This window comes from Anopheles coluzzii, chromosome X (assembly GCF_943734685.1).
Source record: "Anopheles coluzzii chromosome X, AcolN3, whole genome shotgun sequence".
NCBI lineage: Eukaryota > Metazoa > Arthropoda > Insecta > Diptera > Culicidae > Anopheles > Anopheles coluzzii.
The window spans coordinates 22,976,796-22,996,755 of NC_064669.1; the positions used below are offsets into that span (position 1 = coordinate 22,976,796).

The window sequence follows — 19,960 nt, forward strand, 5'->3', positions numbered from 1 at the left end:
GGTTGGACCAGTCATCCAAGATGATCTTTTGAGCTTAATAATCCGTTTTCGTAAATTTCAGGTCGCGCTAGTTGCGGACTTGGAAAAAATGTATCGTCAGGTACTTGTGCATCCGGAGGATCGACCGTTACAGAGAATATGGTGGAGGTTTGACGATAACCAGCCCATTCAGGCGTATGAGTTGCGGACAGTAACATACGGTTTGGCTCCTTCATCTTTCTTAGCTACAAGAACACTTCAGCAGTTGGCTGAAGATGAGGGTGACGCGTTTCCTACTGCCAAGGATACGCTGAAAAAACAACTGTACGTGGATGACCTTATTGCTGGGTCAAATAGTGTTGATGGAGCTATACAGCTACGTGAGGAATTGAGTGCACTGGCGCAGAGAGGCGGTTTTACTTTTCGAAAATGGTGTTCGAATTCATTAGCCGTTTTATCTGACGTTCCCGCTGAACAATTGGCAACAAAATCATCGTTAAGGTTCGACGACAAGGAGACAATTAGTACGCTTGGTATATGTTGGGAACCAGAAATTGATACGTTCCAGTTCAACATTTCTATTACTACGAAATCAGAGAGAGACACCATGCGTTGCATACTATCAATGATTGCTCAACTGTATGATCCATTGGGATTGATTTCACCTGTAATTATTACAGCCAAAGTTTTGATGCAATCGCTCTGGCGTTTGAAGTTGAGTTGGGATGATACGGTGCCTGAGGACATTCAAAGGAATTGGATTAGATTTCGAGCAGAATTACCAGAACTTAAAGATTTTCGTATCCCTAGATTCGCTTTCGCTCATCAATATCGGCAAGCAGAAATACATTGTTTCACAGACGCGTCAGAGCTTGCATATGGCGCGTGCATCTATATTCGGTCTGAAGCTGAGGATGGAAGCATTCATGTTAATTTGCTAGCATCAAAATCGAGAGTGGCTCCACTGAAGGCATTGACGATTCCTAGACTTGAACTTTGCGGTGCATTATTAGGAGCTCGATTGCATGAGAAGGTAATGGCTGCAATGGAGATTAAGTTCGTTGCTCATCGATTTTGGACCGATTCTACCGTGGTGCTAGATTGGCTAAATGCTGAATCAAAGACTTGGAAAACATTCGTAGCAAACCGAGTTGCTGAGATCCAAGCAATTCGAGATGCTGTTTGGCAACATGTATCTGGACAAGAAAATCCAGCTGACCTTATTTCACGCGGAGTTTTACCGCATCAGCTCATCAACAATCAATTGTGGAAACAAGGTCCACAATGGTTATCAGAGAGAAAGGAGAATTGGCCCCAACAAAAAGAGAGAACAGGTCAAATTACAACAGACGAAATAAGATCGAGTATCGTTTTAACAACGCAAATACAAGAAAAAAATGAAATATTTACAAGATATGGGTCATACCAGAAGCTAATCGACGTGGTTGCATATTGTTTTCGTTTTGTTCATAATGCTCGTCGTCTGCAACCAAGAATAAGCAATAGTGCATTGACGGTAAAGGAACTTGCTGATGCTAAAAAGCGACTTGTAAAACTTGTGCAAGCTGAAGAATTTACCAACGATCTTCATAAAATCCACAAAGGGATTCCTGTTGCACGAAGTTCAACGTTGAAGCTTTTAAACCCGTTTATAGATAATGAGGGAATAATCCGCGTTGGTGGCCGGCTCAGAAATTCTGATTTGAATTATAATATTAAGCATCAAATAGTTCTTCCTGGATTCCATCCATTTACTCAACTCCTCATCATGGACAAACATGTAAAAGCAATGCATGGAGGAATATCATCAACTCTTAACGCAGTTCGAGATGAGATTTGGCCAATCAATGGAAAAAGAGCTGTACGTAAGGTCATACGAAATTGTTTTCGATGTTGTAGAGCAAATCCAAAACCTATAATTCAACCTGAAGGGCAACTACCAGCAGAACGTGTTACAGTTAACGAGGTGTTCAGTTCTACGGGTCTAGATTATTGTGGACCTTTGTATTTGAGGCCAACACACCGCAAGGCCGCACCAAATAAGTGCTACATTTGTGTATTTGTCTGCATGAGTACGAAAGCAGTACATTTGGAATTAGTCGGAGATTTGAGCACAAATTCGTTTCTGATGGCACTTGATCGCTTTGTTTATCGGCGGGGTAAACCAAAGCACATTTATTCAGACAATGGTACCAATTTTATTGGTGCCAAAAATGAACTTCATCAGATCTACAAAATGCTGTTCAACGATTCTGCAGATAGCAAAATAGCAAAACATTTGGCAAAAGAAGAGATACAATGGCATTTGATACCCCCACGCGCCCCAAATTTCGGAGGCCTTTGGGAAGCGGCGGTGAAGGTAGCCAAAACCCATTTGATTCGTCAACTAGGATCATCGCGTTTATCATCGGAGGAAATGACTACTGTTTTAGTAAAAATAGAAGGTTGCATGAACTCGCGACCATTAGTTCCGCTTTCTGAAGATCCCAATGATTTGACGGCATTAACTCCAGCGCACTTTCTCATTACAAACAATTTGAAGGTTATTCTCGAACCTGACTTGAAAGAGGTGCCTATGAATCGTCTGGGAAGATACCAACTCCTTCAGCGGTACACGCAAAACTTCTGGATGCACTGGAAACAGGATTATCTGAAAAATCTTACTGTTTTGCATCGGTCAGCTAAGCAATCTAAGCAATTATCAGTCGGAGATATAGTTATTCTGAAGGATGAGCAGCTTCCAGCAGTTCAATGGCCATTGGCACGTGTCGTCGAAATACACCCTGGAGCTGATGGAATTTCCCGAGTTGCAACACTTCGTACGGCATCCGGTATTGTGAAACGAGCAGTATCTAAAATCTGTCCGTTAGAATGTAGTAATCAAAGAATGGATTGAAAACTGAGTGTTTCAAGGTGGCCGGTATGTTCGATCTCAAATGACCTGCGGTTCTACCACAGTGCCGGATTATGGCAGCTGACGTTTTGTCATTCTTGTGGGTCTAGGGAGCTACCGCTGTGAAAGGGGAACCGCCTTTTTGTTGCACTTGTCACGGGCCGAAGAAAAGCGAAGCACGCATAAAATGGTGTGTGAATAAAGAAGTGAACTTACTTGCCAACAAAGAACAACCGACTGATTATTTCGTGTAAAAAAAAGTAAAAATATCACAACGTAGGGACTTTCACGGAACAGGCCTCTAAAAACACCTTGTGTGATTAAAAAATCATATTGCGCCTATAAAAATAGCATCGGTGCGGTGAAACAACAAATTTTGACAGCTAAATTACATCTTGAGCTACTGAACATGTTTTGCTGGCATTCGATTCTGACTTGTTAAACCCTATAAAGTGTATTTTTGTATGTTAATGCACTATTATTTTTATTATTACTATTAGTTTAATTTTAATTTTAATATATTATTTATATAGTATGTAGTTTTATTATTCAATTTTTTTTTCATTATCCCAATTATACGTTGTGCGTTGTACGTTTGTCGCCGCTCACCAGAATTCACCACTCTTATTATTTTTACTAGTGTAAATAATGTTAGTAATATAAAGTATTATAAGGGACAAATATGCATACATGGATAATTTAATTTACTAATTATAATTATTTTCATATTATTGAAACAGTTTAAAGGTAGCAAAATATTACCATTGATAATTTTAAAAGCTGTTCAACTTTACCTGATCATTAGTGTTGCCAGTCAGCTGTAGAGCAATATCACTTCTATTTGAGCTAGCACTCGCCGATCGACTATGGGAACCACTGTCTCTAGAACGGCTCCTCCCAATTGCATTTCTAGTAGAGGTACTACCCGCCAACTGCGTTTCATCTCTCATAAGATAGATATCTTCATAGTCATGCTCATGGCTTGCTGTGTTATCGTTTGATAACTTTTGATTGTTGTTGATGACACCAACTACTGAGTCACATTTTCCACCTGCGTCTCCTATATCTTTAGCAATGCCACCGATACTACTACCATTACAAATTCCACTACTGCCAACTATACCATCGCCATCGGAATGCGAAGAAGACACGGAGAGATCCTCATCTGAACCACTGGCGGCTCCGCTGCTACTAGAGTGTACTTCCGCTAGCACTATATAAAAATAATTAAAACAGATAAGGTAAGTGGAATTATTAATATGATATTAAGCATGATACCTGATATAGGGGAACCTTGAGCAAAATGATAAGGTGCATTATTGTCAAATAAACACATTTATAAAGACTTCTAATGATTTAAAATCATCAAATACAATGTTCAAACCACATAAGATAAAAAATAAAATTTTTGCTCAAAACTACATAATTTTCACTGTCTCGAAAATAATTTTTCGAAAGAATTTAACATGTGATTAGAGAAAAAAAGAATGTGTATCCAAGCACATAAAATGTATCTATGATTTACGTTCGATCAGTATCCATTTTAATTTAATGTAATGTTTTTGTGCCAGTCTGGTGGAACTTGCACAACTTAAAAACATGCAATGGGTCCCGAATAGACCGTGTCCCCATACGTAGGACTGACTATCCTGCTATGTGCAATCAGTAAGTCTCTGAAAGCCAAGCCCATTAGTGGCACAGTTAGGCCTTGACCTATGACGGTTGTTGTGCCAAAAAAGGAAGAACATTTTTAAAGTTAAAGTTTGCAAAATGTTTCACTTGGGGCAAAATGATCAGTATGTTTTGATAGGAGCAACATGATGATGCTGTGGCATATGCTAAAATCGCTACAAGATAATAGCTTTACAAAAATAAAACTTTACTGTATGTATAGCAACAAGAAGAAATACTGACAACACGTGAATAATTGAAATATTCTAGCATTTTACTAAATTATCCAACAAAAAACTTAAATACTAAACTAAAATATCTATTTTTACAGTTCTATTAAGATGCAAGAGCTTAAACTAAAGCCTAAAGTCCAATGTTGTGGTCAATTTTGCCCCTTTGTTTTGATGTGTTTTGACATTTCGCGTAATACCATTTTGCCCCATTGCAACTTTAGTCATAACTTTAGACGTTGATTTTATGTTGCGACGTGAAAAAAAAACTGTGTAAAATAGAGCTAAGTGCTCAACTTTTTTACTACGTGTGTACATAAATACTCCTGGATTCCCTCGGTGTCATTGTGTTCAGCCAAAATAGAAATTATTTTGTAAAAAAAAAAACACAAGATTGGTGCGGTCAACAGCATCTGTGCTGATGACAGTAACCGATCCTTTTCGTGTAGATAGGTGTTTGTACTATATTTATCTATTTATATGTGACACCGGGAGAAGGGTAGAGTAGCTAATTAATAAAGTAATGTTTGTGTCGCTTGGTACCGGTGTTTGATAACAGGTAAGGTAAAGGACAACAATTTTATAAATTTCGATTGTTGCAAAAACTAACGCACAATTTAGGTCAGCACTACCATCATTTGCTGTGCGACACTTTTTCCCAAAAACTCGACTTTCCATCCTGGTTTTCCTAACGCAAAGCCATCAATTGCTCTCGTTCATATGTTTTCCTCTTCAAAGCCTCGTTCTCTACCGTTTGATAACAGGTAAGCGAAAAGACAACAATTTTATAAATTTCGCCCGTATTTGTTTTTTTACACGGCATGGAGTGTTCTCCATGCTCCGCTGTGGTGGGAACCAGTGATGACCCGATAGTTTGTACAGGGAGTTATGGGTTTATTTTTCACCGTCGGTGTATTACACCCACACCCAGGCAATAACCCAATCACTTAGGGGAATGTTGCAAATCAGGAGGCGAATGTTGCTTGCATAGCTGTAGAAGTTTGCAATCATATAGGGGAGTGTTGCAATCGACTAGGGGAATTTTGCCAGCATATTATGGAGCTGTCATCAGATTGTCACGCCCACAAACTTCCGTACGGAGTCCATTTTAGACGCTACAGGGTGCCATTCTTTGATCGCGTACGCTTCTGAACGACGTTGGTTCGTTTTTTTTGGCCATCATGGTTAGAGTTCAACCGATAGAGGTGTCAAATTTTGTCTTCAGACAAAATCAGATGCTGATTGATATAATAGTACTACAGTAGAACGTCGATTATCCGGGGGCGGATTAACCGGCGGGCGGCTTAACCGTACGCATAAATGGGACAGCTGTTCAAACGTACGGCGTACATTTGCAGCGATAGTCAAGTGGGCAACCAGTTTTTTGTGCAGCTCTGTAGTGTTTAGTGGTATTTTCGAAATTGATGTTGGTTCATGAAAAGTTGCCAAGCCTATCGTTATTGAATGAAATAATATTCTACTAACGATTAATCGATCAATTCAAAGTGAATTAATCATAAAACTAGTGAATTTTATAATTTTTATACGAATTTGACATTTCTTGGACCATTATCCGTGCAAATCGATTAACCGATAACCGTCCGGTGCCGAGCTGCCCGGATAATCGACGTTCTACTGTATTTAAAGTGCAATTAACCTTTTGTTAGTGTAGCTGAAGTAAAACCCATGATAAACCCATTTACTTTTTCATTTATTAATGCAACCGTAATGTTTTTTAATACGTCAATAAGACTTTCGGAATGAAAGAAGTCGCATACGAAATTTTATATAGATAAGATACACTAAAGTCTGGTTGCAATAAATTTATTTAAAGTTTTGCATGCGACTTTACGATGAGAGAGCATTTGACTTTCGCATACGCAATACATACAATACAAAGTTTTAGATATAGTGAAATAGGTCCATAAATTTTTCTTGCGACAGTATATATTCTGCTATTTGTTTTTCTTCATTTCATACAAATCAAATGGTTTCCTTTTTGTATATTTTAGAGATATTTTCAATCGTATTTGAAAGCAAAAACGAACATTAAAAAAGCCTGTTGTTTTAACGAGAACTACGATACCACACTGATGTTGTTTACGAGTACAACGATTGTCAAAGTGCTATTTCTTAAGGAATCAATTATCAATTCATCTGACATGGCATTACTTGTCCATAAAGCATTTTGATAATTTTTTTTTTTATTCAGGAGTAACGGTCCAAAAAGGCCGTATTGCTGCATTTTGATAATTACTGAATGCACATTTGCTTTAATAATTTTTCAGCCGTTGAGACTTTTGTATCATCCCCAGAATATCGTCAATATTTTTTGAGGCGTGAGAGGATGGAGAAATGAAAGAGCCTGCTCCTGGCCCGCGGTTCTTGATCATTTACTAAATTTGGCCCTTTGAATAAAAAGTTTGCCGACTGCTGCTATCTTCTATTAGGCGTAACGTCATACGCGGACATGCCGGCCCACGCAGGCTTTCGAGACATAATTCATTACCACGCAGCCGGATAGTGTACCACGAAGCCACGTCGCCCCCGCTGCTATAGAAGCCTCGAAAATGTCGAAGGCAGTCTTGCGTGCAACTTCTGATACTCCGCAAACCAGTAATACAATGCAGGAAGTAACTTTAGAATCATGGGCGGTAACGAAAAAAAGAACGAATAGTGGAGACCTCAATGTTTAAACTATTATTGGGGGCCTTCACGATTCTAGGTAGTTTTTTGTATGGAGTTTGACAGTTGGAGGCTGAAATCATGTAAACAATCCATACAAAACCACACAAAAAACTAGCCTGCGATTTTCAGTCTAGAAAATTTGAGCCTAAAAGCAAGAATTAGATTCGAGTACCTGCTCGAAAACACGGGTTTGTTTACATTTATCCCAAGGTGCATTAAAGAGATCTGGTGATGGAATTCAGAATCAAAGTGCATGTAGTCCAGGTGGTCTCATAGCATGTTTTATAACCAAATTTGAATATCACTTTTTGACAGGATGGGTGAAAACTTTTGTTCAAACAAGCTTTCTGGAGGCTTGACGAATACTCAAAACACTCTTACAATCTTCATTCAGAAGTAGAAGCGATAAAAATCAGCCTTCTAAATTCATATACCTTGGGATAAGCCCACCTGTATATTATACTCACTTAGAAAGCTGCTCGAAAACTGCTATACAATGCAAACAGCTGACAGACTGAAATTTCAGCCTACGAGCTTCAAACGGAAAGGACTCCATTAATAGATTTGACGAGCGAAACAAAAAAGTTACTCCCAAAATTGAGAAAATGAACGATGTGAAGGAGCCCATGGGAAAAATAAAGAAATCATATTAAAACTCTGGTTATTGTTACTACGATAAACAATCATCCTAATAACAACATGCCCGTCATGGGTTCAAGCTGCAAATAGACCGTGCCGGTAGGACTGAATGGGCGTAATCCAAAAGTTACTGAAAGAAAACCCCACAAATGGTACAGTCAGGCCTAGATCGACAACGGTTGTTGAGCCAAAAGAGGAAACAGAAGAATAATTGTTCCTAAGGTGGTGCAGTCTTGCGAGCTGACCTTCGCACCAAATTAGATCCGAGAAAGCAGCAATTGTCGGGATTCCGCTACGGTAGAGACGGTCAAGTACAGTGTCCTGCTCTGGCAAATTTAGACAACATTAGAAATGAAGTAGAAGGCATTTTAGGAGATGATTATTCCACATCCGTACCTATGACACGCGTTAAAATAATTAGAATGAGTGAAACATATTCTGCTTCTGACTAAGTAGATATTTTGAAACCTCAAAACGAGGGAATTCCAAAGTAACAGGTGAATGTAATTGGAATGTGTGAAAGTAAGATCTACAAGTACCAGAAACATAATACGAGTTTGAAAATCGACCATTAAACCGATAACTATCTAGTTAAACTCGAAAAAATCAATATTGATTTTGATCGGTGTAAAATTTCTAGATCCATTCACGTTATGCGCTGCTTTGAATGCGGTCAATTTAGCAATAAAAGCACTGACTGCCAAAATAAGACAGCGTGTTCAAAGAGCAGAAGTGAGCACCGAACGTCGGATTGTACTACGTCCATCCTCAAATGTGTAAATTGTGTTTTAGCTAACACATCCAGGAACCTTAAACTACAGATACAACATGCGGCTAATAGCGATGACTGTCCGGTGTTAATAAAAAACAGGTAGTGAAACGAATGCAACATTCTCAATAGCAGGGAGGGGCGGAATTACGGCGGTTCAGAGAGATTTTATATTTCAATGTTAACGGTCTTTCATCTAAATATGCTATGATTCGTGAGGCAGTAGAAAAAGTTCAACCTTTGTTGGTCTGAAACCCACGTGATCAAGGAGGAGGCATTTGAGCAATTTTATATAAAACGATATGTCGTGTTTATGTCATTCACGTCACACAGGAGGTGTTAGAGCTTAAGCCAGAAGTGATATTGTCCTTAATGTGATTTTAAACGAGTCATTGGAAGGCAATTGCTTTCTCAATGTAGGGGAACTAAGGGTAGTTTCGACACCTTAAGGTTTTCCCCTGATTGCAATACTTTTGCAAATGTAAACTTACTAGTAGCCCGCTGCGCAAAGCGACGGAAGAAATCATGCCCTTCGGAGAATTTTATCAAGCCATCTTGTTCCCTCCAACGACAAATTTTTCAAGCAGCTCGTCGAGCTACCCGTCCCTGGCTCCGCCTCGTACCCCTCGCCTGAGCGCGCTGTCGAAGGTTTGAATGTGTTGGTGCGTCAGACGGCCAATCGCTGTCAGCCGTCGTCCGTGCTTTTTCCTTCCGCCATCTTCCGCCAACGCCATCTCTTTCTCGCGTGTGGTCAATGCTCGCGAGCTGTTGTGGCGCCTAAAAATGCCGTTAACAAACATTGCGGCGATGAAGTTGCATTTTCACAAATCGAATCAAAAAATCGCAATGAGTTCAAACACTGCAATATAAAAATGACTAAGGAATCGTTAGTTTACACTGGAGGGTTTGCTGTGCAACGCGCTGAACCCTAATTCGCATTGACACGTTCAGTCCGGCGCTGATTTTCATCAACTTTTCGTTCCGCCAGCATCAAGAACGCAAGCTGATTGTGAAACTAGCATCCTGGAAAGTTCACTGGTAGTCCCTGGGACATGTCATCGTGCTGAACGTGTTAAGCATTAAGCATAACTTTGTTACCCTAAGCTTTTGCTTTCGTATGCTGTAGATTACATAGATATCCTGAGCCGACTGCGCATGGGTGCGAGTGTGCGTTTGTGAGCAAAACTGTCGCCGAATGTGTTTTCTTCCGGAATGTTATGATCCATCGGTCAAAGAAAGGAAGGTGTTCATGAAAGGCGGAAAGACGAGTTGTGGCCCCTGTCAATGGTAACTGATGACCGGGAGAAGGGAGTACTGAGACACAGCTGTTGGAAGATTGAACGTATTGTAGCAGATTTACTACTAACAGTAGGTCACATCTAACTTAGCATTGCCAAAAGCCAGGTAAAAAGACGTTAACCACCAGAAGCGCAAGCGCATAGCCAGCAGCCAGGTAAAGAAACGTTAAACACCAGAAGCGTAAACGTTCTCGTGTTTTACCCCAGAACATAAATAAGGAAAACGCGCCACAGATAAGCAATTAAACTTCCGTAAAACTCAGGCATAAACAGGAAAACGTTCGCTACATCCACAATGCACGGATAGTTGATAAAACACAGGCACGCTAGGTATAATTTAAGAAACACCTGTAAAAACCCAAACCCGGAAAACCAAATGAAAGTTCACATTTGACAAACATCTGGTTGCCAAATGTGTCACAACTTTCACACCATCTTTCTTATAAATAAAGCTCGAATTGATGGCGAAGTCAGTTCACCTTCCATAGACACGTAGATCACTCGTGTTCTGGTGCATCTCACCAATTTGCAGATTCCGCCGAAGGCTCTGCTCAATTTGATAATCATTTTTGGTTATCAGCTGTTCAGTCAGTTGACCGATCAGCATTACCCTCATCGAAATAAAGTGCACGTTTGCACTAGTTCCACCCAACTTCTCCCACGGTGTCCGATTTCGCCTCGGTCATCAACTCGACGCGCAAGGTCGATCCAGTCCGCGATTCTGCCGACGTAAGCAAGTGCTTCTTTTCGAACTTAGCGTAAGTGTGAACAGGTTGACGTAACCGATACGCGACAAATGTGTTTACATTTTGGTGTCGCGTTCCGTACGATCCCCTTCCTCGTCCCACACCCTTTCACTGTGCTCCGCGCATTGACTCACCGAAACGGTTTGAGAAGCGCGGCCGAACCTACCACATGGCGACCGTGACAGTCTCCGAATCTACCACAGTATACTTAAATTGCCCGCGGAGGGAGGGAGGAGGATGGGCTTCGGTCATGGGACCCCTAAGATCATCGGTCACAGGCCCTAAAATTATTGCCGTCATGAGGGGGATGGGGGGGGGGGGGTGCGAGGGGGTCAAATGGTTCTCCAACCACGGGGCCCCAACGACCATCTTTCCGGGGGCCCTTGTCGTTAATACTCTGCCCACTTGTAAACATACGGCATACTACAGACTAGAGATCTTCGGCTACCGCCTAGTCCGCCTATCGTCAGGACCGCAGCTGGTTCATGGCCGTGTTTTTTTTTTATCGTGGAGGTGCATCCTTCCCCCTGCCTGCAGCGTATGCATCGAGCAGGAAACAGTGTGGCAGTATGCAAGTTGCACGCTGGATAGGAGCGGTCCCGCGGCACCGCCATCATTCCGCACATCTGCATGCCCGTCGTGGGTTCTAACCGCGTATGAACCGTCCGCCGTAGCAAGGGGTTTGTCACCGGCTACGTGGTACTCAAGTCCTGAAAAGGCCGGCATGATCGCGTTGACTATTACGCCAATAATAATAATAATAATAATACTAATAAGAACTTAGCATAGCAGCCCACACTCGTCGAAGGTTTTTGTTTTGACTTTGTTGCTGCCGGGTCTACCGCTGTGGCGCGACAAATGCACGGAATGCAATCGACCAAAACATGAACCTACCGATCCGAACCCATTCCAAGGCATTGCCGGTCAATCGGCGTCATGATAACTACTCCAAACCAACAAGCCACCAGATTCTGGACGGACAGGTGCCGCACCATATGCGCACCGTAATAAACAAATCCAGAATCCTCTTTTGTATGGATTCAATTCAAAATGTTGTTTCCACTTGCGTCCGCTAGCTGAATTAGAAATAAATGTGAAACAAATCACACGCACGTTTGCTTAAATCATGTGTCTTTTTAATACCCCCAACAGCAGAGCCGGTCGCAAAGATGGTGGTGCCAATCCAATGCTTGTGTTGTCGCTCAGGTAGCGAGATCGAAAAAGCATGGACTTTGTAGCCGCAGCGGATGAAAATGTAGCGGATGAAATGAAAATCAGAATCAAACAGTTTTGGGGTTTCCAAACGCACGCACACACATAAACACGCGCGAGTAAACTCTCTCACACACACACACAAACACACACACACACACACACACACACACACACACACACACACACACACACACACACACACACACACACACACACACACACACACACACACACACACACACACACACACACACACACACACACACACACACACACACACACACACACACACACACACACACACACACACACACACACACACACACCAATACACATTCAAACATACATACACACACACACATGCACACACACACACATGTTCACACACATAGACACACATACACAGACACACAAACACAAACACACAAACCACACCTAAACCTGTCCCAACAGGTGCATGCTGCGTTGAAAACCCCAGGGTTCTATCTTTATGTCCGATACTGTACGCACGCATACACACACACATGCACGCGAGCACGCACGCACGCATACACACACGCACACATGCACGTACGTGTTCACGCACCCGCGAAAGCGCGAACGCAAGCACGCACCCGCGAAAGCGGGAACGCAAGCACGCACCCCCCACCCCCGCATGATCGATTCAGGCTACCTCATCGGTAGAATGGCTGGTTCAGCTATCTTGTTGTGCATCCTCATCCAAAGCGCCAGGCGGGGTGGGGGATCGCTACATGATAGAGTGAACGATCACTTTCCCCGCGCTGTGTGTGTGTGTGTGTGTGTCAAGACCCGAATAGTCGAGACTGATTTCGGCACATTAAAAAAAAATTATTGCCACTATACATTGTGCTACATGATGCTTAGAAGGTCGTTGAAGCATCAAACATGTTCAAATTAAAAAATATTAGATTAGTGTTCGACGTTCTCCTACGCTTGTTTTAAACAGGCTTCTTTACCCTCGATTGGCAGGGGCATCGAATAGTCTCATCAGCAGCGGCACGAAATAAAATAAACCACCAATACACCGATAACACTTTGAATCCCAATCCAGCTTCTCCCACAGCGTCTCAAGGTCACACACAAATTAATAAATGCTAACACCCACCAATAACAATACACAACCGCAATGCACATATGAGTATCAACGCATACACCGCAACAGCCACTCAGTTGGCGGCGGAAGGTACGGGCAGAAGCGCAAGTAAGGCAAGGCAGGGTGAGGGAGGGAGAAGAAGCGGACGAAAAAATGGGCGCCAATAATTTTAAATTTTTTGACCATTTTTTTTTTTGCTACGCCGCCATAAATAGTTCGTCCATTTCGCCAAGAGATGGCGCTAACCCGGCGCAGGCCTGCGCAGGAATCGCTGAAGTCCAGCGCGAGGAACGGGCCAAAATCTGCGCTGGCCAGCGCAGATTTTGGTACATTTCCTGCGCAGGAAACTGCTCGAATTTGCGCAGCGGAACGGTACCGATTTTTCCCGCTGTGCAAAGCGACGCAAGAAATCATGGAGTTCTGAGAATTTTATCATGCCTTCCTTTTCTCTCCAACGGCAAATTTGTCGAGCAGCTCGTCGAGCTACCCGTCCCTGGCTCCGCCTCATACCCCTCGCCTGAGCGCGCTGCCGAAGGTTTGAATGTGTTGGTGCGTCAGACGGCCAATCGCTGTCAGCCGTCGTCCGTGCTTTTTCCCTCCATAGCGCTATCTCTTTCTCGCGTGTGGTCAATGCTCATGAGTTGCTGTGGCGCCTAAAAATGCCGTTAACAAACATTGCGGCGATGAAGTTGCATTTTCACAAATCAAACCACAAAATCGCAATGAGTTCAAACACTGCAATATAAAAATGACTAAGGAATCGCTAGCGCACGATAGAGGGTTTGCTGTGCAACGCGCAGAACCCTAATTCGCATTGACACGTTCAGCCCGGCGCTGATTTTCATCAGCTTCAAGAACGCAAGCTGATTGTGAAACTAGCATCCTGGAAAGTTCACTGGTAGTCCCTGGGACATGTCATCGTGCTGAACGTGTTAAGCATTAAGCATAACTTTGTTACCCTAAGCTTTTGCTTTCGTATGCTGTAGATTACATAAATATGCTAAGCAGTTTGCGCATGTGTGTATGCAAAACTGTCGCCGAATTTATGCTCTTCTGGAATGTTATGATCGATCGGTCAAAGAAAGGAAGGAGTTCATGACAGTGGCAGAGTAGGGAAATCGGGGGCCCTAGGCGGAAAGACGAGTTGAGGCCCCTGTAAATGGTAGCTGATGACCGGGCGGAGGGGGTAATGGCACACAGCCGTTGGGAGATTAAACAGTATACTTAAATTGCCGGCGGATTGGGGGGAAGGAGATGGGGTGCCCATGGGACCCCTACGATCATCGGTCACCTAAAATTGTAGTCGCCATGGGGGGAGGGGAGGTGCAAATGGTTCTCCAGCCACGGGGCCCCAACGACCATCTTTCCTTATCGCTAATACTCTGTCCAATTGTAGACATACGGCATACTACAGACTAGAGATGTTCGGTGACCGCCTAGTCCGCCTACCGTTAGATCCATCGCTGGTTCATGACGGTGTATTTTTGTTACTCTGGAGGTGCATCCTTCCCCCTGCCTGCTGCGTATGCACCGGGCAGGAGACAGTGTGGTAGAATGCAAGTTGCACACTGGATAGGAGCGGTCGCGCGGCAACACCATCATTCCGCACATCTGCATGCCCGTCGTGGGTTCTAACCGCGTATGAACCGTCCGTCGTAGCAAAGGGTTAGTCACCGGCTCCGGCTACGTGGTACTCAAGTCCTGAAAAGGCCGGCATGATCGCGTAGGCCATTACGCCAATAATAAGAATAATAATAAGAAGAAGAACTTAGCATAGCAGTCCACACTCGGGGAATGATTTTGTTTTGACTTTGGTGCTGCCGGGTCTACCGCTGTGGGGCGACAAATGCACGGAATGCACTCGACCAAAACATGAACCTACCAATCCGAACCCATTCCAAGGCATTGCTGGTCAATCGGCGTCATGATAACTACTCCAAACCAACAAGCCACCAGGTTCTGGACGGACAGGTGCAGCACCATACGCGAACCGTAAAAAACAAATCCAGAATCCTCTGTTGTATGGGTTCAATTCAAAATGTTGTTTCCACTTGCGTCCGCTAGCTGAATTAGAAATAAATGTGCTACATATCACATGTACGTTTGCTTCGATCGTGTGTCTTTTTGATACCCCCAACAGCAGAGCCGATCGTAAAGATGCCAATGCCAATGGTTGTGTTGTCTCTCAGGTAGCGAGATCGAAAATGCATGGACGTTGTAGCCGCAGCGGAAGAAAATGTACGCATCAGAATTAAATAGTTTTGGGGTTTCCAAACGCACGCACACACACAAACACATAAACACGCGCGCGCAAACTCACACACAAACACGCGCGTGCAAACTCGCACACACACACACACACACACACAAACACACGCGCGCGCGCGTGCACACACATGCATGAACGCGCGCACGCCAGCACGCACGCACACACACACGCACGTACGCGCGCCCGCGAGCATGAAAGCGCGCACGCGAGCACGCACCCACGAAAGCGCGCTCGCGAGCACGCACCTCCGAAGTCGCGCAAGCACGCACCCCCGAAGTCGCGCAAGCACGCACTCCCCCTCCCCCCACTAGACCACCCCCCCCCCCCCCCTCCACGCATGATCGATTACGGCTACCTTATCGGTAGAACGGTTGGTTCAGCTTTCTTGTAGCATCCTCATCTCTAGCGCCGGGCGGGGTGGGGAATCGCGACATGATAGAATGAATGGTCACTTTCCCCGCGCTGTGTGTGTGTGTGACGAGACCCAAAAACTCGAGACGGATTTCAGCACATTAAAAAAAAAATTCATTGCCACTATACACTGTGCTACATGATGCTTAGAAGGTCGTTGAAGCATCAAACATGTTCAAATTAAAAAATATTAGATTAGTGTTCGACGTTCTCCTACGCTTGTTTTAAATAGGCTTCTTCACCCTCGATTGGCAGGGGCATGGAATGGTCTCATCAGCAGCGGCACGAAATAAAATAAACCATCAATACACCGATAACACTTTGAATCCCAATCCAGCTTCTCCCACAGCGTCTCAAGGTCACACACAACTTAATAAATGCTAACACCCACCAATAACAATACACAACCGCAATGCACATATGAGTATCAACGCATACACCGCAACAGCCAATCAGCTGGCGGCGGAAGGCACGGGCTGAAGCGCAAGTAAGGCAAGGCAGGGCGAGGGGGGAGAAGAAGCGGACCAAAAAATGGGCGCCAATTTTTTTAAATTATTTTGACCGTTTTTTTTGCTACGCCTCCATAAATAGTTCGTCCATTTCGCCAGCAGGTGGCGCAAAACTTGCTCGACCCAGCGCAGGAATCGCTGAAGTCCAGCGCGGGGAACGGGCCAAAATCTGCGCTGGCCAGCGCAGATTTTGGTGCATTTTCTGCGCTGGAAACTGCTCGAATTTGCGCAGCGGGTTACTTCATCGACTGGAATCTGCCGATGAGTTACTCGAAGCGGAACGTCGCTAGCAAAACGATACGAAAATAAACATAATGAACGTGCGAGTGAATCTTCTCGAATGCCGAACGCAATATAATAGGCCTGTATATGTCATTTCGAGCAGTCGTTAACTGTTTTGATGATCGTTTATTTTAACAGGAATGAACAACAAATGAACTCGGTTAACCCAAAATGAACTTTAAACGACTGTTAAAATGTGTTCATTTATTCGCGATGCCGGCTATTATGTACCATCAGCTACAAAAGGCTATGTTACGAGAAACTACGGTTACTGGATCGATTTCGATGACATTTTGATAAAAATAAAAGCGTGTTTTATGTTTCACCAAGACTGCATTGCGAGTAAGATCGACCCCATGATGAGGTAATATCGGCACATGGCGATTTCGACACATTGGTTATAACTTAAAAAAAACTCTGATGGCAGTTTCGTCATTATTGAAGTTAAACAGAGTATTTCGTACCAATTTTGTGAAAAAAATATCACAAAACATTATTGAAATATGCGAAAGAAATGAAGTTACAAGCAAGAACAAAAATTTCATCACAAATAGCATGGAATCAGATTCCATATAGTAGAACAGCAAGTTTCTGACAATCAGAAACTCCATGTGCTTATTTTGTTGTTTTTTGACAATTGACAGGTTTCTGATCAATGAAATGTGACTCAAATATTCGAGACAGTTAATATAAACAATATGTACATATTTTTTCTTTAAAAAGTTCTATAAATATTAAAACGGCAAGGTGTCAATCTTACCCACAGTGTCGAACCAACCCTGACTTTCCCTAGCAGTTTCTCGGGGTATGACGGTAGGCAATTATCAATGATCATATTAGGTGATTATATCGAATAGGTGATTATATCAATCACCTATTGCGAGTGATTCGAGGTTCGTAGATATTTTAGAAAATGGTTGGACAGGTTTTTGAATCTTAGTAAGATAAACATTGTCGTCGGTGGTTTAAATATTGACTGGTTAAATGTTAAAAAATCAGTGAAACTGAAAAGTTTAATGGATTCAGTGTAACTAGAAAGTCAATGAATTTACACGAATTTATAAGCAGAGCAAGACATTGATTGATCAGGTTTACAGTAGTACAGACTCGATCAAAGACACTACTGATCCGTTATTAAAAATATCGGGTCACAAAACACTTGTTTTAAAGATAAACGATGAGCGTTGTAAAACGATTCAACGGAATGTTAAATGCTGGATTAGGTACTCGAAACATGCTCTTTGCAATAATGAGTCGCAAGACTTGCAGTGTGGTGCATCTGATTTTGATGAGGCTGCAGACTTGTTATGAAACTAATTGAAACAGGTAATGAAACCAAGGTGCTGGTTGAAGAAAAGACAATTATTTCTAGAGAAACTAGTAGATGGTATACCTTGGATTTTGCACGTGCTAAACGAAAAAGAGACAAAGTGTAAACATGTTGTATGTGCTCGGAAAGGTGCTGGAGACAGTAGTTAAGGAGCATTTTTTTTTCAATTTCTATACAGAAACGAGCTGTTGATCCGAGAGCAATCAGGATACTGGCAAAGACACTCTTGTGAGACTGCTTTGACTAGCGAGGTGGAAGGTGTTGATGGATAAGAAGGAATCTATAATTGGGGCCCTTTCCGTTTTAAGTTCGTAGGCTGAAATTTCAGCCTGCCCGCTGCGCAAAGCGATCGAAAACTTTTCATTCTTCCGCTTAATATAGCTAGAGAGCAAGAACCAATAATGATAAAGCGAAGTGAAAGGATGGTGAAGAGAGAGGAGGGGAGAAAAAGAACGTCGGTGTGAAATATTTTTCGGCCATTATGATTTTTGCGCCAACACGATTGCGTACCGGAGCTTTTTTCTCAAGAAGAGATAAACACAGACAGCGCGCTCTCTCGAACGATCGTATACGCTTCAATCAATCAAGAACTTCGATCGGTTCTTCGGACGTTTCTGCTCGCTTTCTCGATCGGTTTCGGCGGTAAGCGAGCTAGAAACCGAGCTCAAAAACTGCTCGATTTTGTTGTCTTAGACTTTTGCTCGTCCATTCTACTTCTTGGCAACAAGGGGCGAATTAAAAGGCTTCATAGGTTACAAAATCGCATTATAAGGTTAGTTCTGGGGTGCAGTCGACGTACGCCGTCTGCCGTTATGTAGATATGTAGTTACGTAGATATTCTGCAATGGATGTCAGTAGAGCAGTGGATTGTAGCAGACCATGATCTTTATTTTTTTAATGTTAAATGTTTAAAATGTGAGTATCTGGGGGAGAGCTTAGTTTGGAGTTCCGACATCCATCGGCATCGCATACGCAGGACTAATGAGCCAAAGGTACTTAGCTTGCATTCTCAAAGTACTAGACAAAAAGTACCACTCAAAGTAACTCTTTTGTTTTTTCAAAGAGATTCAACGGAATAACCCAGTAAAATTAAAAATGCGAGAAGCTTGTCAGATTTCAAACATAAGTGCATCATAAATGTTAAACAAACTGTATAGAGTCAAATATGTGTAGAAATCCCATGTCATTATTAAATATGTAACTGCAGTTGTTCGGTCTGGTGGTACAGTCTTCAACTCGTGCTACGTAAGAACATGCCCGTCATATGGATTCAAGTCCCGAATAGACCGTGCCCCACATAGGACTGACTATCCTGCTATGGTAACAATAAGGCACTGAAAGCCAAGCTCACTTCACTTGTGGGTACAGGCAGGCCTTGACCGACAGCGGTTGTTGTGCCAAAGAAGAAGAAGAAGAGCTGCATTTGTCATCACGAGCTTTCATCATGATGATAAAATTTTTCTTTTATATATTATAATTCAAATTAGAAGTAAAAAAATGTAAGTGTTGGTTTTTGGGTTTATATATTCAATATTTGGAAAATTAATTGAAATAGCAAAACGGTAAAAGTAAGGCTAAGACCTCTACGTTACGCTAGCGTTAAGGCCTTATTAGATGGAGGAAAATACTGTCATTTCTCGATTGGCATTTATCCGTCAAACTTAGACTTTGGCACAAAAATACCTCTCGTACGTGTAATAAGGTGATAGAATTGTTCTGTCACCTTTCACAATTATTATTTAATTTCATCTGAAAGAATCATTCGTTGTTTCCCAGTTTTGTTGTTTTTATTCATCATTATCAAGAAATGCAATGCTCTGTTTAGGAATGTGTGTTACGGTTACCCATAGTCCGTGTAATTGAAATATTTCAACTGCGTTTCACGTAATTGCGTTTTATATCGGACTGTGCGTATAT

At 42.6% G+C, this 19,960-nt stretch overlaps 1 protein-coding gene across 6 annotated transcripts in view; it reads right to left on the bottom strand.

The window, feature by feature from the left end:
• The window catches only part of LOC120960789 (uncharacterized), a 134,501-nt gene that overhangs the window by 65,234 nt on the left and 49,307 nt on the right, over nt 1-19,960 (bottom strand). For all 6 annotated transcript variants that reach the window (XM_040384397.2, XM_040384396.2, XM_040384395.2 and 3 more), the window contains one exon: nt 3,667-4,085. In XM_040384397.2, the coding sequence (XP_040240331.2) occupies nt 3,667-4,085 (419 nt within the window). The remainder of the gene's footprint in view (nt 1-3,666; nt 4,086-19,960) is intronic.